The 20,748-nt window shown below is 44.3% G+C and overlaps 1 protein-coding gene across 1 annotated transcript; it reads right to left on the bottom strand.

Moving 5' to 3' along the window:
* Window positions 1-1,673: 1,673 nt before the first annotated feature.
* On the bottom strand, window positions 1,674-19,957 carry TNFAIP6 (TNF alpha induced protein 6). Its single transcript, XM_066553808.1, has 6 exons — window positions 19,864-19,957; window positions 9,166-9,303; window positions 7,761-7,922; window positions 4,003-4,231; window positions 3,047-3,087; window positions 1,674-2,753 (listed from the first exon to the last, which is right to left on the bottom strand). The coding sequence occupies exons 1-6, from the start codon at window positions 19,955-19,957 to the stop codon at window positions 2,599-2,601; spliced, it is 819 nt and encodes a 272-aa protein (XP_066409905.1). The 3' UTR covers window positions 1,674-2,598.
* Between the last annotated feature and the right edge of the window lie 791 nt (window positions 19,958-20,748).

The following is a 20,748-nucleotide window of genomic DNA, read 5'->3' as shown; positions in this document are numbered from 1 at the left end:
GTGGTGATACCAAACTCGTTTCGTGGAGCACAAATAAAGTGTTGGAAATAACCAGGAGAGGTTATGCTGCAATGTTGTTCTTCAGTACAGCCAAATTATATTCCCAGTGAAATTGACGATAAAAGCTCAGAAATGAAATAAATTAGAAGAAATAAAGCAAAAATGGGGCTAAGATCTTCCTTGTGCAAACTATGGGGATTTGTGAAGGAATTCCAAATGAGTTAGAGATGGGAGCTCTGAGTTTTTAAATGATGTGGTTTGTTTTTCTTCTGCACAGGCAGGAAGGGTGAGTTGGGCTCACATCTTCACTGCATGGCCCAGAAGGTCCCAAGACCCTCAGTCACAGGACTTTTAAAGGATCTATTGACCAATAAAGCACTGCCAACAAGGATATTTATGCTTTTGACCCAATCTTTAAATATTTCATCTTATGGACTCGTGTGTGAGCTTTCTTAGCCATCTTGTTATGGCACACAAACCCACAGTGCTGCATCCTAAACTCCTTGTTCACCTCTGGAGCTGCTTTTATTTTCTCTATATCTTAAACTCTAAAACTCTAAACTTTCCTCTTCTTAACTTAATATGTCTCTGCTTTAAATCCACATTCTCACTTCTAGCACCTGAGTTTGGGAGCCTTTTCCAAGGTCTCAGATCAAACCCTGGGTTTAATTCTGAACTTTGGCTTCCAGGCCCAAAGATCTGAGAGTTCCCTGCGTTTCAGATTCCAACAGAAAACCATTCCTGATGAATTCAGGTGATGAGGAATACAAATGCTGCAAACAAAATGGAATTCACAGGAAAATTCTTAGTGGGCATTAGATTTCAGCAGAGCTGGACTCAACAAAACACTCAGAAACAAAACTTATTTACTCCTTTAAATTAATACAATTAATTGCATTTGCAAGAAACAAAAATAACTCACTGCAAGCTTGGTGGGATTACACCAGAGGTAGCTTTAATGCTGCTTCAGGTAAAAACATTTGGAGAAGGATTTAAAATCAGCAATTTCAACAGTCTGAAAGGATTTTAAATTCAGCAATTTCAACTAGAACAGACTGAAAAGGATTTTAAATTCAGCAATTTCAACTCAAAGTCTTAAAGGATTTAAATTCAGCAATTTCAACTAGAACAGACTGAAAAGGATTTTAAATCCAGCAATTTCAACCCAAAATCTTAAAGGATTTTAAATTCAGCAATTTAAACTAGAACAGTCTGAAAATATTTTAAATTCATAGAACAGTCTTAAAGGATTTTAAATTCAACAATTTCAACTAGAACAGTCTTAAAGGATTTCAAATTCATAGAACAGTCTTAAAGGATTTTAAATTCAGCAATTTCAACTAGAACAGTCTTAAAGGATTTTAAATTCAGCAATTTCAACTAGAACAGTCTTAAAGGATTTTAAATTCATAGAACAGTCTTAAAGGATTTTAAATTCAGCCATTTCAACTAGAACAGTCTAAAAGGATTTAAATTCATAGAACTGTTTTAAAGGATTTAAATTCAGCCATTTCAACTAGAACAGTCTTAAAGGATTTTAAATTCAGCAATTTCACCTAGAACAGTCTTAAAGGATTTTAAATTCATAGAACAGTCTTAAAGGATTTTAAATTCAGCCATTTCAACTAGAACAGTCTAAAAGGATTTAAATTCATAGAACTGTTTTAAAGGATTTAAATTCAGCCATTTCAACTAGAACAGTCTTAAAGGATTTTAAATTCAGCAATTTCACCTAGAACAGTCTTAAAGGATTTTAAATTCAGTAATTTAAACTAGAAAAGTCTTAAAGGATTAAATTCAGCAATTTCAACTAGAGCAGTCTCCAACCCGTGTAAACAAGGTCCAGAACCTCGATGGTGTCTTCTGAACGTGCTTGGTGAGAAGTTCCTCCTGCTGCTTCCTCTCACCACTTTTATTCTCTTTACCAAGTAATTCCTTTAATTTTTCTGAAAGGACTTCGTTCTCTGGATGAGGAAACCCTGCCAGAACCCATGGATCTGACAGGAAAATTGAAGTGTGGATCCAGCTGATCCTGTGCTCTCTGTGCTGCTTCCCAATCTTCACCTGGTGGCTGCCAGGCCATCCACAAGATGAATTTTTGTCTTAAAAATAACCTTACACTGAAGGCCCTTCCAGTTCAAGAAGACCAGTTAATTAAAAAAACAATAATGTGTAAAGAACAGGAAAAAAAGCAACAGGCTAAAAAATAAATACGTGGAAATCAAGGGAAATAAGGAGAGAAGAGTCTGTTAAGTTTAAAAATAATCAGGACAGACACACAAAAAATTTGTTCAAGTGGTGCAAGAAATGAGGAGAAGGAGCAGTTTATATAGAAAAAAAAAATTTTTAAGTCTTTGGTAGCAAGGAATTCTTCCGACTTTTACAGTACTTGTATTCTAAAAATAATTCTCTATTATCCATGTAAGTATATCTTATAATTTATTCCCTAAGTGTAGTTTATTACCAAAACATAGAGAAGCCAAAGAGAAAAACTCAGAAATAGAAATGAAAAAATGTCAGAAAGAGATGAAAAAAATGTCAGAAAAAAAATCTGAATAGTGTTCAGTCTAGAGCCCCTTTCTGTGCCTGGAGTTCTGCTCACATAATCCCAAATTTTCCAGCCACGAAGGTGCTTTTGCCCTGGGCTGAGGCATTTTTGGCTGGGGCAGGCGTGTCCAGGGTGGAGTAGCGGATCTGGAACCCCCCTGCGGTCACCGAGGCGTCCGTCAGGAACTTCAGCGTCATCACGTTCCCTGCACAGGAAAAATCAAATTTTATGGGCTGGGGGGCAGAAAAATGCGGGGGTCTCACATGCATTTTGGGGGTTTTTTAATTGTTTTCACATCTATTTTGGTTTTTTTCAGAAATATTTTAGGGCAGTATTCATTTTCTTTATTTAATTAATTTATTTTAATTTTTTACCATTTTAAAAAATTTAATTAATTTCAGGGTTTTTTCCCAGATATATCTTGGGCATTTAATTTTTTGTCACATATATTTTGGTTTTAAGTTTTTTCAGTTCTCACAAAGAGTGCAAATAATTTACCTGTGCTAATGATGTCATCTGGCAACTCATCTCCACAAAACCTGGAAAAATAGGAAATGCTGATGATTAAAGTATGTCATATACTGTAGTATATATTGCATATAGATAGTATACACTACAGTATATATAATATTTATATAGTATATAGTATGTAACATGCTATAGTACATAGTATATACTATAGTATATATAATATGTATCATATATAGTATGTAATATACTATAGTATATATAGCATATAGTATACTATAGTATATATGCCATATATATATAATATATTATAATATATAGTATAGATAATTTTATAGTATAATATATAGTATAGATAATTTTATAGTATAGTATAATATATTGAATAATTAATAATAATATAGTAACAATAATATAATACCATTAATATAGTATTATTAATTATTGCATATTATAATATATAGTATATATTATAATATATACTATATATACAGTATATATATTATACCATATATAATATAGTATATATTACAATAGTGTATTATAATATATATTATTTTATTATTACATCATTATTATATCATATATTAATAATAATATATTAATAACAATATAATGCTCTTAATATAGTATTAATAATTATTGTATATTGTAATATATAGTATGCATAGTATATAGTATATATAATATATACTATATTATTATATTTTATAATATACTATATATTATAATATAGTATATATTATAATATACTATATATTATATGGCATATATACTATAGTATACGATATACTGTATACTTTATACTATATGTAATAGACAATATATAATGCATTATATCTTATGCATTATATATTATAAATTACATATTATATATTATTTATTTTACATGTATCTCAAAAATGTTACAATTTATAATTAATCAACAGCATTTTTTTGAAGGGGGGACCAATTTACCATGAATTTGCATATCAAATGTGCTTTACCTGCCCACAAATCCATTGACATCATCATAGCTGTCGTAGACCTCCAGGAAGTCAGCCAGGCAGGCCGTGTCATCCTCCACATCAAATTCCAGGAACTGCAGGTGGATCCTCTGCCCGTACCTGACCCGGATGTGCCAGTAGCACACTTGATCGTTCTCGTACTCGTTCGGGTAGCCTGGAGACTTGAAAACGTGCTTGGAATCCGTGAAGACTCCACCGCACTCTTTTCCTAAGGGGGAGGTAAAAGCAGGGAGAGTTAGAGTTTTAATTCTGGCTGTGGTTTGAATCTTCAGACACTTGGAGCTGGAGATTTCCAAGGGAATCACACAGGGACATCCAGAGTGACAAAGATTCTTGTGGACAGGCTTAGCAGCTGCTCTGCAGGCCAAACAACTGAGTTGCAGCAGAAGAAATTGATAAAATAGGAATTCATCCACAGCAAGGAAGAAAGCAAGGCTGTTCGCATGGAAACTGATAAAATAGACACATAAGGGATATTTGCAGCCTTAGTGAGCAGCACTCGTGCCTTAAAAATTTGTTGAAAACTCCTGCCAATTAATTATTTACTTTAATTGCTTTGTACCAATCAAACACAATAAGCTATTGCTTTGTCCAATGAATATAATGAGCTATTTTGATGTAATTAATGACTTGGTGTATCCTATCCCCATCTGTCAGAGGTGGGGCAGTTATCCTCTGTTCATTGGGCAGTTTTTCTTTATCTCTCCCACAGCCAATCCTCCCTCAGGAGATCTCTGCTGTTCATGGGCCATTAATTATTGATTATCTTCTGTCCATGGGCCATTAATTATTAATTATCTTCTGTCCATGGTCAGTGAGTGTCCCTGCATGGCTGATAAAATTCCATCATCCCATGGGGAGATGCTCTGCCCAGAGGAGGAGCCAAGCATTCCTACCTGGGTACAATCTGAGGTTTGGGACAGCACAGCAGCCTCTGCCCACTGCATTCCCAGAGGAGCAGCTTCTGCTGCCCTGCATTGCCAGAGGAGCAGCTTCTGCTGCCCTGCATTCCCAGAGGAGCAGCTTTGTGCTCTCCTGCATTCCCAGAGGAGCAGCTTCCTGCTGCCCTGCATTGCCAGAGGAGCAGCTTCTGCTGCCCTGCATTCCCAGAGGAGCAGCTTCTGCTGCCCTGCATTCCCAGAGGGAGCCCAGGCCCATCTCCAGCAGCCCTGGAGCTGCAGAGGAAAACTCCCCCCTTGTGCAGGATCCCTGCTCCAGCAGAGCCACAGCTGGCACTGCAGGAGGGCTGAGCCCCCATGGGATGGGGCTGTGCCACCCCCCTGACACACAGGGGGACAGGGACTGCTCTGACTCTGTCAATGTTTTGTTTTCTTTTTTGTACTATTGTATTTGTATTTTTAATTTTTCCTAGTAAAGAACTGTTAGTCCTATTCCCATAACTTTGCCTGAGACCCCCCCTTAATTTCAAAATTATAATAATTCAGAGGGAGGGGGTTTACATTTTCCATTTCAGGGGAGGCTCCTGCCTTCCTTAGCAGACACCTGGCTTTTCAAACCTAGACACCCAGATTTTGGAAGGAGATATTTTGGAAGAAAGTGGCGTGATCCAAACCTCACTGAATTCACAGGAAAAGCTTTCATTGCCTTCAGTGGGTTTGGGGCCAGAGCTGTGTTTTATGTGAGATGCATTTGGGATTTCTGGCTCTCTCCAGCTTTACAGCTGTACTTGCAAGTCACACTGACACTCACATTCATCCTCTCTTCTTCAAAAACCCCTTGCAAGCGTGTCTCAAACAAAAACCAGCTCGTGATCACAGACCTGCTGTTGTACTCCTGCTGTTCCTGCTGCTCCACATTCCCTTTGGGATAAAACCACTCCTGCTTTGATCCAGTGGCCATTTGGACTTTGCCAGCTCCCTGCCAGTGGGGCTGACCAAACTGGGAATTCCTGCCTGAATTTAGGATTTATCCCAGTTTAGAGCTGGGGAGAGGGAGGTGCTGTGTCAGGGGATTCAGGGCACAGGAACTAGGAGCAATAAGATGGATTAACCCCATTAACCCCCTGAGTTTTTACATTGTCCACAAGCCCAGAACTTCCCAGCTCATCTCCACCCCAGCACCTGGAGAGCTCAGGGGCTGCAACACAAGAAAGACCTGGAGCTGCTGGAGAGAGTTCAGAGGAGCCAGGAGCTGCTGCAGGGCTGGAGCCCCTCTGGAGCCAGGCTGGGAGAGCTGGGAATGTTCCCCTGGAGAAGGGAAGGCTCCAGGGAGGGCTCAGAGCCCCTGGCAGGGCCTGAAGGGGCTCCAGGAGAGCTGGAGAGGGACTGGGGACAAGGGATGGAGGGACAGGAGCCAGGGAATGGCTCCCAGTGCCAGAGGGCAGGGATGGATGGGACATTGGGAACTGGGAATTCCTGGCTGGGCTGGGATTGCCAGAGCAGCTGGGGCTGCCCCTGGATCCCTGGAAGGTTCCAAGGCCAGGCTGGAGCAGCCTGGAACAGTGGAAGGTGTCGCTGCCATGGCAGGGGTGGCACTGGATGGGCTTTAAAGTCCCTTTCAAGCCAGCCCATTCCATCATTTCATGATCACTGCTGGGTGGGATGAACACTTCAAACACCTCAACAGTTCCACAAGTTCCTCCTGCCGTCTTTGGCCTCCTGGAGCAGAGCACAGGCTCAGTTCTGCCAGGGCTTTGCCCCTGTCCCCCCAGCTGCTCATGTCCTGCCTTCCTGACAGCCCAGCCAGGCTCCACAGCCCCTGGACACCAATCCCTGTAGTGCTGCAGGCTCGTGGCTCTGCACTTTTGGCAGCTCTGGTTTCCTTTGGAGCTCTGACCAAACTGGACAGCAATTCCCTGCGGCCCAGAGCAGACAAAGGAACGGTCCCACGCCGAAATTCCGAGGGCAGGAGTGTCCCTGCAGCTCTGTGTGGAACATCTGGCAGGGCCCCCACCCCACAGAGCTATTTGATGAACATAAACAAGCCCCAGCCCTGGGAGCACAAACAAAATGTGCACAGCTGTGCAGACGTCATGGCCCAGCCTGAGCCTGGCTCTGCCAGGCCAGGGAGCAGCAGCGGGGCCAGGCTGAGCTTTGCTGCCCTGCCTGGTGCCACCTCTGCCTGTCCCCTGCTGGCTGAAGGGACACCAAGTGCCCACGTGGGTGCTGCAGTCACCTGCAGAGCAGCGTGCAGGAGATGGGGAGATGTCTCTGCTGGGCTTCTGGTCAGTCCTGTTGGAGCTCTGATCTGCTCTGGAGATCCGCTTCTCCTCCTCCAATTACACACAGAGCGCTGCTGGTGGGATTTCCACTCAGAGAATCACAGAGTTACAGGATGGTTTGGATGGAAAGGGACATTAAAACTCATCCCATCCACCCCTGCCATGGCAGGGACATCTCCCACTGTCCCAGGCTGCTCCAAGCCCCATCCCACCTGTCCTGGGGCACTGCCAGGGATCCAGGGGCACCCTGTGCCAGGCCCTCCCACCCTCCCAGGGAACAATTCCTCCCTAGGAATTCCTCCCAATTCCCCCCTAGGACAATCCTAAGAATGCCAGTCCCAGGCAGGGCATTCATTTTCAGAGCTGTTCCATCTCAGACCAAAAAAAAAAGAAGGTTTAACCTTAAATTTACCCTGTTGCAGGCAGAATACCTCAGATTATGGGCAGAAAGCCCTCAGACTATTCAGAGAAATTGTGGGCTAGATGCAAAAGAGGACAAAGGAGGAGAAAAGAGGACAGAAGAGGACAGCAGGACAGCCCTGTGGTTGCTCCTCACCGTTGGGGTTGTAGCAGTAGGCGTCCCACCTCTCGCTCCTGTTGAGGCGAATTCCATAATCAACAATCCCAGTCTTGCCAAAGCCGCAGTTGGCTCCAGCTTTTACTATGGGATAGCCAACTCTGCCCTTGGCCATCCAGCCAGCAGCACACACGTGGAAACCTGCAGCAAAGGAGGCAGAAAATGCTCAGTCCTGGGCTGCTCTTATTGCACCAAGTCTGACTCAATGGCCTGGGTGTGATTGGCCTGATAGAAACTGAGCTACAGGGGGGAACAGGACGTTGAGAGGATAATTTGAAATGCAGAGGGTAAAATTGAATTGTGTTCTCCACAATGTGATTACTGGTTCTTCATCTGAAGCCCCAAATCGAATGCAGATGGACTGCACAGTCAGGTTTAAGTGCTCTACCAGCACTTGTAATCAAATTAGCCATTGGATGGGTTTTCCAAGGGTGTTCTCTCTTTCCCTTTTGAAGTCAGACAAATTTACTCAATCCCATCTCAAGGGTTCTCAGCATTAAGTTCTAAAAATAAATATAATACTACAGACAGCTAAAATCCCCAAGCATTTGCTTAAAACACTTTCAATTTAAATTTAAATACCTGAAATGCCTCAGGGATTTCTTGCCAAACAAAAAGATCCCCTTAATGCATTTTGTGGCTGAGAACTCAACACCAACAGCCAAAGAATGCAATGTTGTAGAGACCCATCCAATGTTTTCATGGAGAGGAACTGGAACATATTTGTGGCATCTTAGGGCTCAGAGCTCCTCAGAAGAAACAAAAGTACCCTTTTCACATGTGCTGCTGCTGGGAGCCAGCTTCTGACTCAACAGCAGAGTGAAAAAATGTCTGGAGTGGAGTGGAAGATATTTTCCATTGTTTTCCCAGTGCTCTGAATGAATGAAGAACTTCTTAGGAATCAGCTGGAAATGCAGGGGAGATCTCACTCTGCTCCACTTTTCACTCCAAGCACAGAACTCATTCCCTTGTAGACAAAATATCTTGATGGAAATAAAAGTGGTTGGAGCAAGTCCAGAGGAGGTCAGGGAGATGCTCCCAGGGCTGGAGCCAGGCTGGGAGAGCTGGGAATGTTCCCCTGGAGAAGGGAAGGCTCCAGGGAGGGCTCAGAGCCCCTGGCAGGGCCTGAAGGGGCTCCAGGAGAGCTGGAGAGGGACTGGGGACAAGGGATGGAGGGACAGGAGCCAGGGAATGGCTCCCAGTGCCAGAGGGCAGGGATGGATGGGACATTGGGAATTGGGAATTCCTGGCTGGGAGGGTGGGGACACCCTGGCACTCCTCCTGCTCCTTACCAAAACCCCATGGAGTTTCCAACGAGCCCCAGAGCTCGGGACAGAAACGACAACACCCACCCAGCCCCCTCAGCCCCTGTGTTTCCCCAGACCTATTTTCCGAGCTGCCTCCAGCTGCTGCAGCGTGGCCAGGTGTCCTCCCTCGTACTCGCACACGGCCCTGGCCTCGGCGAAGGTCAGCCGGTACTTGCCGGAGCGCGCCTCGCGGTGGTACACGCCGGCCGCCCGCTCTGCAGGGACAGGGACAGGGACACAGGTCAGCCAGCACCTGTGCCTCACCATCACACAATCATACAATCACACAGAATCACAGAATCACAGAATCATGAGGTTGGAAGAGACCTCTAGGATCGAGTACAACCCATGCCCCAACACCTCAACTATAGCGCCAAGTGCCATGTCCAGTCCTTTATAAAACACATCCAGAGGTGGTGATTCTACCACCTCCCTGGGAAGAGCATACCAGTGCTGTAGCAGGCTCCATGGAGCTGGCCAGAGCTCCATGGAGGATTGAGACTCAACAGCAGGAACTGCTGAGTGATGATGAGACAGCAAAATAAGCTCCTGTCTTCTGTCTCGCCCCATAGCTTATCTCTGTAACCCCATAGGTCACCTTTTCCCTGACCCTCACTATTGGACAAGTTTGGATCCCCTTATACCCTATAAAAGGGGCTGGTTTAGCCCATTTGGCAGGAGAAGAGCTGTCATGGAACCCTTCAGAGATCCCTCAATAAACCATGGCTGTGGCACGCCAGGACCCCTCCTTCTCCTCTCTCCCATCTGCTTCTGCCCCAGCCAAAGGCGCCCCAGCGAGCCAGCAAAGAGGTGGAATCCTGAGAGAGCTGAGAATCACTAAAGAGCTGGGAATCACTAAAGAGCTGGAATCCTGAGAGAGCTGGGAATCACTAAAGAGCTGGGAATCACTAAAGAACTGGGAATCACTAAAGAGCTGGAATCCTGAGAGAGCTGAGAATCACTAAAGAGCTGGAACCCCACAAGAGCTGGGAATCACTAAAGAGCTGGGAATCACTAAAGAGCTGGGATCCTGAGAGAGCTGAGAATCACTAAAGAGCTGGAACCCCACAAGAGCTGGGAATCACTAAAGAGCTGGAATCACTACAGAGCTGGGAATCACTACAGAGCTGGGAATCACTACAGAGCTGGGAATCACTACAGAGCTGGAACCCTGAGAGAGCTGGAATCACTAAAGAGCTGGAATCACTAAAGAGCTGGAATCACTAAAGAGCTGGAATCCTGAGAGAGCTGAGAATCACCAAAGAGCTGAGAATCACCAAAGAGCTGGAATCACTAAAGAGCTGAGAATCACTAAAGAGCTGGAATCACTAAAGAGCTGGAATCACAGCTTGCCAAGGGTGGCCACGGCTGAGAGCTGAGGGGTATTGGGCACTCTGTCTCCCACAGGGACTGAGCTATCCTGACCATCCTGCAGCGCTCGGGGATAAGGCCAATCTGAAGATCTGGGTCTTATCACAGTGCTTTATTATTCTTTCAGTGAAAAATTTCTTCTTAATATCCACGTCACTATAGAGCATAACACAGCACAAAGTACCAAGGCTCCATCAGAAGGGTGCAGAAGAGGGATTTGTTATAGCAACACGTTGCTTTTATAGCTTTTCAAGATATTTACATTTACTTAACAGACACATTCACTGCTCGTTGGTCACAAGAAAGAAACCAAGTTCTCAGTGGGTGACCAAGGAGCCACATCATTCTGTGAGCCAGCTGGAGTCCGTATCTTTTATCTTTCTCTCCTTCCTCACCTCTCCATGGTGACAGCCTTGGTGTCTTCCTCAGGAGAGATGTGGGGCTTCCCTTTATCTTCAGGAGGCCTTTGCTGGCTCACAAGAACAGCACAGAATGCCTTTCCTACAATCCAACCTATCCCTTCCCTGCCGTGGCTGGAGGCTGAGTCCTCTGGTTCTGTCAGTGCTGCCCGGTGGGAGAGACCGACCCCACTTGTCCTCAGCCTCCCTTCAGGAATCTGTAGAGAGCAATGAGGGCACCCCTGAGCCTCCTCTTCTCCAGGCTAAACAGCCCCAGCTCCTTCAAACCTTCCTCACAGGCTTTGTGTTCCAAGCCCCTCACCAGCCTCATTGCCTCCTCTGGATGCGCTCAATATTTTCTGAAAAAAAAAATATTTTCGGATATTTCCTGAAAAATCTCTTTGCCCAGAATTTTCTCCTGGGAAGCTGAGAAGCCTCGGAGAGGAATGAAAACAACAATTATCTGATTGCTGCTCCTGTGTTTTACTGCTTTGTAATGTGGTTTGGCCATTGTTTGCCAACTGGTCATTGTTTCATTGGTTCCATGTGCATTGTTTTTACTTAATCACCAATCAAAGCCAGCTGTGAGTGACTCTCTGAGGAGTCTGGGTTTTTTATTATTCGTTCTTTTCTAGCCTTCTGATGTATCCTTTCTCTTTAGTATAGTTTTAGTATAGCAATATAATATAATATAATATAATATAATATAATATAATATAATATAATATAATATAATATAATATAATATAATATAATATAATATAATATAATATAATATAATATAATATAATATAATATAATATAATATAGTGTATCAGCCTTCTGAGAACTTTATGTCTAAGCTTAATCAACAACAGAAATAAAACCTACATCTTTATAACCAAGGTACTTTAACACGATACATATGCAATCCATTTTAGTATTTGCAAAAAGCCAATATTTTAATTTCACCTGTATCTATAACACAGGTGAAGGGGAAACGTTCACCTGTGCCACACAGGAAGCATCAGGAAAGCTCAGACCTGCAGACCCCACAGGGATGTGTGTGACACCCAGAGGGGTGGATGTATGTGATGCCTTAGGATTTTAGCTTTTATATTTTTCATGTATTTGTAATCCTGCAATTCTTTAGTGTAGAACCCCATGTCCAGTGTCAGCTGCTGTTCTCCCGTTTTGTCAGACAAACAATTCCTCTCCAGGCCTGGGAATCAAGGACGCCTCACTGCCTCAGGCCCTGAGAGATGGAGACAGAAGTGAGTTGGGGGCAGCAAACTTGGGGTAAATGACTTCATGACCTGAAGCTGGAATCGGAACAGATCAACCCCCAATATATAAATGGACCAATCTTATAAAGGTGTGAAACCTGTGACCAGTTGTCCATTTTGTGTGTAGCCCCTGGGGGGCTTTGTCTGCCCTAAACGTACCTGAAAGGCCTTCAATAAATAAACTGGTTTTTATTGCCTTAATTCTGTCTGGCCTCTGTTTTTAGGTAGCCCAAAAAGGGATGTGTGTGACCCCCAAGGGGTGTGTGTGACACCCAGAGCCAGGATTTGGGGTGGGGGAAGTTTAGGCCAGAGCCAGTCAGTGCTGGGAGAGTTTGTGAAGAACAGAAAATCAACAAGAGCTGGGGAGGCTCCCCCGGGCTGCTCCAGGGCAGAGGTTTGGGAACAGTTTGGAGCCAGCAGCCCCAGCCCTGTGTGTCCTGTCTGACCCAGGGGAATCCTCCTGGATCCCTCTCACAGCATCCTTCTGGCTGGAACTCCCAGAGCCTCTGCAAGATGAATCAGAGCTTCGTTTTGAATCTCCAGAGAAGTGAAATCACAGCTACTTGGATAGAGGAGAGGCAGGAATTAAAGGGGGGAAAATGTCAAATAAAAATATCCGAGCGTGTGTCACAAAGGGCAGGACCAGAACAATCGCTGGCTGACATTTCTGCTGCACGGAAAATTAAAGCAATTTCTTCATTATTTTTTACTTTGCCGTGGCAATCCCGAGACAAAACAGCTTTCCAAGGAAACCTAGAAACTGCCAGTGCTGCTACAAGTTTTACAATCTTTGCATGTTGAGCTTGTCTGGTGCCATATGTATGGAAATCTGTCTCAGCAGCAATCTGCATATCTCATCTGAGGGGTTTTTTGTTTTGGTCTCACTTATATTTAGCAGAATCTGAGAGGAATGGCTGTTTGCAGCTCTGCCCAGCCAACGTGGCTGAGAAAAGATGGAAAGCAGGATTTTTACAGTAGTTATTTTGCAGCATAAAAATAAAGAATCTATTTTCTAGGGACACGCTTGGGGTTGGTGCTTTTGGCTGGGTTTTGGGGAGGGTTTTTTAAAAGCCACTGAATTGTGGTTGGGAATGGTGAGAGCCCTTAATAGACCCAGGATGATGTTTGCCAGGGTGGGTTTTGTGCCCAGAGAAATAAATGATATTGCTGACAGCAGTCTGAGGAGAGGGAGAGCGTCCCTGGGAATATCCCTGGCATGGGATAACAGCTCCTCCACAGAAAAACCTTCCTGAAGGAGCCTCACAACCCACAGCTGGGGGACTGTGGCATGTTCTGGTACAAAAACTCCTTTTAAACTAAGAATTTATTCATAGGAATTCATTCATGAGGCCTGATTTTTAAATACACTGTGAAAGGGAGTAACACCCATGACTAAAGATGGATCTTTGCCTGGATAATTCAATTTGACACAACAGGTCATGTACATGGAGCCAAGGATCTCCAGTGCTTGAGGGCCAGAAGATGCCTTGGGAAGGTGAGGAACACACTGTTCCCATGCCTCCACCAGAATCCAAAGATGGTTTGGGATGATCCCATGAATGTGCCTGCTACAGCTTTTTGAATATCTTTTGGGATTGCTCAAAGACCCACTGGCACACCATTTAAACAGGTGGGAAATTGTTTTTTTTGGGGCTGTGTTGGACAAACATTTGGTATCTAAACCTGAAGCATTAGCCAAAGTCACCCAAACATTTGGGTAAGGTTGGCGAACTGGGAAATCTGCACGGCTCAAAGCAAGCAGAGCAAAAAAAAAGCAGAAGCATAACTTTTGATTTATTCACAGGAAGTATTAGTTTTCAGTCACTCAGCAGTCTGTCATGGCTGAGCCCATGAGAAATCAAGATAAATCAGCTCAGTGTGTGTGAGCAGGGTTGGGAATGTTGGGTTGGGAATGCAGGGCTGGGGAATCCCTGAGTCCCCCAGGAGCCAGCTCAGTGCTGGGCCTGCCTGCAGGCTCTGCAAATATTTTTATTTTAACTGGAAGTTGGCATTCACAGGTGCAGATGATAAAAAAGCTGATAGTTTGCTCGAGGTATAAATTATGTTTTTACTCTCTCTTGTTGGATTATACCCTTTTCTGACTCAGAGGAGTTTTAAAAACTTTTATTCCGTTTTCAGTCTCATGAGAAGGGTGAGACAACACAGATGTTATAATTCACATTATTATAATTACAAGATAACTATTTTTTAATTACAATACACTATAAAAATAATTTAGTTTCCTATAAATCTATTTCCCACATTTCTCAGATGACCATTTAAAGAGTTGGAATGATTTTTTTCCCCATGTTTGCCATGTTTATCAGACTGGGGAAGGATCTGCAGAAGGCAGCAAGAAATGGTCCTGGAAATGTCTCAGGCACAGAAAATTGTGTTGATTTTCTTAGAGAATTCAACACATCAGTGATTTTAAAGCACAGTGTGAGGGAAAAGGACTGGGGACAAAAGTTCTGAAGAATTTCAGAAAGTTAAAAAAATTTTTTTAAACTTCTTAAAGTTTTAAATTTTGCAAGAGTTTGTTCTTAGTTCTGAGCATGAGAAACATCAATCATTGGCCTGGAAGCCTGGAATCCCCATCACTGATCCTTGCAGAGCATGGGAAGGGGATTGGAAACCACTGATTGTATTCCCTGAGCTCTCAGTGCTGCCACTAAACCCTCACCATTTTAGTTGGTTTTTGTTTTTCACCTGGCAATGTTATTTTCAGATCTTATCACTCTAAAGGTATCTCCCCACACTTATTGCTGGAATGTCACTATGGACAGGCAGCAGGTTTACCAGAATATTGCTGTTGGCTGCTGAGAATTTTGGATTTCTGTGCTGCCAGGCACTGACAAGAGAACACTGCATTGACCTGGGGCCCTGAGGAAGCTTCCAAAATGGAATGGTGGAACTGGGATTGTGGGTGTGCAGTTTGGATAGAAGTGTGTGATATCACAGGGAGGGAAACTCAGAGTTTAAGGGTTTAGAATACAGGAATAGATAGAGAGCAATTTGGAGGGTTTAGGGAAGAGGCTGCTCCTTCTTTGCCTTCTTCTTCACAGGTTTGGGTGGTTTTGTGTAATTGATAAAAAAGTCCCCATTGCAGGACATCAGTGATTAGTTATTGGGTTAAATTGGAAATAATTGATGTGTCATTTCTTAATTATCCTTAAAAGGCCTTGGAGAGGGAGAGATAAACCTCCATTTTTAGTGTGTCAGAGTGAAGTGCTGCAGAACTCAGGGTTTGTGAGACTGTGACAGAGACAAGAACCAACAAACACCTGAGTCCCAACAAGAAATCCCATCTCACACATTCAATCCTGACCTTGGAAGAAAAGAAGCCAAATAATGGACATATTTCTGGGAAGGTCAGCCCTTCACAGAGTCTGCAAGGCTGAGAGCAGCAGCAGCAGCACCCTGTGAGGAGCAAGCAGCCTCCATCCCTTTTATTCCTCTGCAACATGGCAAAACAGCCTTGGGAAAACAGACCCCACACAGTCCTGCCCCAGCTCTGGGTGTCCCAGGCAGTGACACTGACAGAAAATCCCCATTAACTGATGGGATCTTGCTCTGGCACTATTCCCCCCCTCCCTCCTTAATTCCACTGTGCAGGGAGACAAACTCAGCATCAGCCACAGAGCTGGGTCAGAGCAGGGTGAACTCCTCATTTCCATATTTATGGCTCTGGACGTGTTTCCATGCCCACACTGACAGGAAAATGCACAGGAATTGCTGTTCATGGAGCTCTGAGGATGAACCTGCAGGAAATGCTGATTTTTCTGGCAAGCACAAGCACGTGCCACGGGGCCATGGGTCCCACTTCTCCAAACGCCTCCTTGGAGCCCAGGGACAGCGGGATCCTGCCAGGACAGTGGGACCCTGCCAGGACAGTGACCCTCAGCTCACCCACAGCAGCAGGAGGGGCTGAAGTGCAGCCAGCCTCTGCTGCACAAACACAGGCAGCACGAAATTTGGCCAATAAAGGACCTGCAATATGCATGAGACTCCTGGTAAATGCTCAATAAAGAGGAATATTTCACTTTTAAGCAGAGGGTGGCCATGTAGCTCATGGCAGGGGCCTCTGCTGCTCAGAGAACTTCACCAAACAGGGTTGGTGCAGCCCCTAAACCCCCTGAGACAGGGAGTGGGAATGGGAAAGGAATTGGAATTGTGAACAGAGGGCAGCAGCTGGCCTGGAAAACCCCACAGCACTGAGAACTGGCACTGGGATGAGCCCAGGAGCAAATCTGGGCAAGGCTGTGCCAACCCTCCCACAGCTGGCAAAAAAACCCTGCTCACAATGGGCTGGTGGCAAAAAGGAGCAGCACCAAAATTCCAGTGGCACCAGGAACACATCCCCAAGGAGCAGCTGCAGCAGCACTGCCTGAAGAGCAGGAGGGGCTTTGAGACAAGGAAAAAGGTAAAAGGAAAAAGGTGAAAGGTAAAAGGAGCGTTTCCAGAGTGACAGCAATTCAAGATTTAGAGATATATATATATATATATATATATATATATATATATATAAAAAACATATATCAAAACATTATATATATATTTTAATATCTTTATATATTTATAATATATGTATTATATACATAATGTTATATATTTATTATAAATTTATTATTTATTATATATATATTATATATTTATATATAAATATTTATACATAATTATATATATTAATGTATAATTATGTATATATAATTATGTATAAAATAAAATGTACATATTATATCTTCATATATTTATTATATGTTTATATATTATATCAATATTATATTTATATATGCTAAGGGTTTGCGGAGGAAAAAGCTAAAACGGAAATTTTCCTGAATTTTGGTTTTGGCTCTTTATCAGAAGAGGAGAAAAGCAGAGCTCAGATGTCACTGTGCATCCCCAGCTTTTATTCCTCTGATGCTCAGGCACGGGGAGGCTGAGGTTGGGGTGACTTCCTTTACTATTCAAGTTATTTTATTTTAAATGCAAAGAAGCATGAACTGGATGGCTGCGAATTTGCCAATTTTGTCTTCATTTATATACAGAGTCACTGAATTCCATTGGTAACTGAATTAACTGCACTCTGGGGTTCATTTCAGCAATGTTATAGCTGCACTTACACAAGATGGTGCATTTCTATTTTGGTTTGTTTACTTAGCAAAAGCCATCAGGTTTTTTACCCCCTGGTTTATTTTTGTTTACTCTCCTGCTAAATGTGTAGAGGCGTAGCCAAACAGAATTTTATGATGCATTCCAATTAGCACACAGTCGCTCCATTTTAAAGCATTTAAAAAGATTTGCCTTCAATTCATGAAACTGCTCAAATGATGGCTTTTATCCCAAATTTCTGACCAGCAGAGGTGGAGCCTGGAGCTCCCAGGCTGCCCTTTCCTGGAGCCCTCCCCACCTGAGCAGCCTCAGGAATTGTGAGGCACAGCAGGCAGGGCCCGAGCTTTGGGGGGAAGGAGAAGCCATTAAAAGAGCAGTTTCCTTATCTCTTCCACAATCCCTCCTCCCTCTGGGGGGACACCTGCTGATAACAGCCATTGAATGTCCCTGCATGGCTGATAAGAACTACAGCATCCCACTGAGAGATGTGAGCCCAGAGGGAGGAGCCAAGCATTCCTACCCGGATATAATCTGGAGATTCTGGAACACCAGCCAAGCATTCCTGCCTGGATATAATCTGGAGATTCTGGAACACCGGCCAAGCATTCCTACCTGGATATAATCTGGAGATTCTGGAACACCAGCCAAGCATTCCTGCCTGGATATAATCTGGAGATTCTGGAACACCAGCCAAGCATTCCTACCTGGATATAATCTGGAGATTCTGGAACACCAGCCAAGCATTCCTGCCTGGATATAATCTGGAGATTCTGGAACACCAGCACGGCTTCTGCACTGGATTCCCCAGAGGAGCAGCAGCTGCCTCTGCCACTGGATCTTCAGAGGAAGAGACTGCACCTTTCTCCAGGATCCCTGCTCCAGCAGAACCAGCCCTGACACTGCAGGAGGGCTGAGCCACAATTCCAATGGGATTCTCCAGGATCCCTGCTCCAGCAGAACCAGCCCTGGCACTGCAGGAGGGCTGAGCCACAATTCCAATGGGATTCTACAGGATCCCTGCTCCTGCAGAACCAGCCCTGGCACTGCAGGAGGGCTGAGCCACAATTCCAATGGGATTCTCCAGGATCCCTGCTCCAGCAGAACCAGCCCTGGCACTGCAGGAGGGCTGAGCCACAATTCCAATGGGATTGCTGCCAACACCCTGACCCACAGGGTGTCAGGTTGGGTTCTGACTCTGGCAGTGTTGTTTTTAGTTTACTGCATTGTTCATTTTATCCTTTTATTTTCTTCTCTATTAAAGAACTTATTTGTTATTTCTTAAGAACTTATGACTTCATATATATAAGTTATATAACTACATATTGTTATTTCTAACAATAACTACTAATAACTACTTATTGTTATTTCCTGCTCCCATATTTTTTGCCTGAGAGCCCCTTAATTTAAAATTTATAGCAATTTGGAGAGGGGTGGGTTACATTCTCCATTTCAGGGGAAGCTCCTGCCTTCCTCAGCAGGCACCTGTCTTTCCAAACCAAAACAGCAGCCCAATGGAAAAGGATCCTTTCTGTGCCTCGTTTGTGCTCCTGGGGCTTTGCAGACTCCTCTGAGAGGGGCTGGAGCCACGTGGTGGTGGCTCATGAGACACCCGAGCACTGCCAGCTCCAGGGATTCCTGGAAATCCTCAGGGAAATCCACAGCACTCTGTGGGGATGGGGGATTTGGAAGCATTTGTCTGGAAAACAGAGCACTCGCTGCATGCCTTGATTTTGGCATCCTCTGGCGGGCTCTAGGCTGGGTTAGCTCTCTGCTGTAATGGATAATTACAGCGAGCTATAAAAGAGCCCTCAGAGCTCTGGAGACCCTCTGGAGGTACCAGAAACCTTCCCACAGCATTTTTGTCTTGCCCTTTTGAAACCTTCCCCAAACGACGTGAGCAGCCCAAACATCCCCGTTTCTGCACTTTTCCAGAGAGCCAGGAAATGTTATCACTGTTATTTCCACATCATTTAGTTTCACATGCAGGACCCCAGGCATGGGAAGCATGTTCATGCAGAAAGTAATTCATTCCTTTGGCAAATGTTTCTTTTCAGGCTCCTTTTCCCTCAAAACAAAGCCACTGTTATTTAATGAATGCGGTTTTCACTTTACCTCCTGCTGCAGGAAAATGCATTCAGATGATATGTTCTATAATTACCTTTTAAAATAAATAAATAACTTTTCCTGCAGGAAAATACATTCAGATTATATATTTTATAATTACTTTTTAAAAATAAATAAATAACTTTTCCTGCAGGAAAATACATTCAGATTATATATTTTATAATTACTTTTTAAAAATAAATAAATAACTCTTCCTGCAGGGAAATACATTCAGATGAAATGTTCTATAATTACTTTTTAAAATAAAGAAATAATTTTTCCTGCAGAAAAATACATTCAGATTATATGTTCCATAATTACCTTTCTAAAATAAATAAATACCATTTCCTGCAGTTCGGTGAAATTGTAAGGTTGTAAAAAGGGCCAGTTGCTATTCAGATGAAGCGATTTCAATGAATTTCAGTGCAGATAAATATTGGTATCGATGCGCAGCTGAGTTTTGTGCTGCTGGGCAAACGCAGCGAGCCCGCAGCATGGGCTGGGTGAAGAGGGGCAGATTTCTTACCTAGCCAGATGGAGTTGTGCAGCACGCCGTCCCTGAAGCCCCAGGCTGCAGCCCGGTCCCAGAGCAGGGCGGAGAGGAGCAGCAGTGCGAGCATCTCGAGTCCTGGCTGTGCCTCTGCAGCTGCTCCGCACGGCCCCAGCCTCCTGCAACATCTGCGAGCCAGATCTTAAATACAGAGCTCGCCTCTGAGGTCACGGGGCTGCTCCAATTGTGCTGCTGCGCTTCTTACCCAACCTCTGTGGTGGCTGCAGTGACTCACGGCTGGCTCTGCTCCTTCCCAGCCTGGCCAAGAAACCATCCCGTCCCGTCCCGTCCCGTCCCATCCCGTCCCTCAGCGCTGCAGCACACACAGACACTGCCCCAGCCAGGCTCTGCTCCTTCCTCAGCACTCGCTGCCTTCAAACCGCACACAATGAGACCAGGAGCCCGCCTATCTGCCGGGACTGTTCCAGTCCTCTTACATTTACAGCAGCCACGGGATCCCACACACTCCCCCTCATCCTCATTTCAACATTCCCTCCTCCAGAAGATCCCACACACTCCCCCTCGTCCTCATTTCAACACTCCCTCCTTCAGGGGATCCCACACACCCCCTCTAATCCTCATTCCCTCCTTCAGGAGATCCCACACACTCCTTCTAATCCCCATTTCAACACTCCTTCCTCCAGGAGATCTCACACACCCCCTCTAATCCTCATTCCCTCCTTCAGGAGATCCCACACATCCCCCTCATCCTCATTTCAACATTCCCTCCTTCAGGAGATCTCACATATCCCCTCTAATCCTCATTCCCTCCTTCAGGAGATCCCACACACTCCTTCTAATCCCCATTGAAATATTCTCTCCTTCAAGGGATCCCACACACTCCCCCTCATCTTAATTTCA

The sequence above is a fragment of the Molothrus aeneus genome, chromosome 7 (assembly GCF_037042795.1).
Source record: "Molothrus aeneus isolate 106 chromosome 7, BPBGC_Maene_1.0, whole genome shotgun sequence".
Taxonomy (NCBI): domain Eukaryota; kingdom Metazoa; phylum Chordata; class Aves; order Passeriformes; family Icteridae; genus Molothrus; species Molothrus aeneus.
Note: the sequence above shows the minus strand (reverse complement) of the source record. Positions and strands in the feature narration are given on the sequence as shown.

Coding starts and splice junctions, on each gene's coding strand:
- TNFAIP6 (XM_066553808.1), bottom strand. CDS start 19,957: ATGCTCGCACTGCTGCTCCTCTCCGCCCTGCTCTGGGACCGGGCTGCA. Junction 7,923..9,165: donor GGAGGCAGCTCGGAAAATAG/GTCTGGGGAAAC, acceptor CCTTTGCTGCAG/GTTTCCACGTGTGTGCTGCT. Junction 3,088..4,002: donor GTCAATGGATTTGTGGGCAG/GTAAAGCACATT, acceptor CTATTTTTCCAG/GTTTTGTGGAGATGAGTTGC.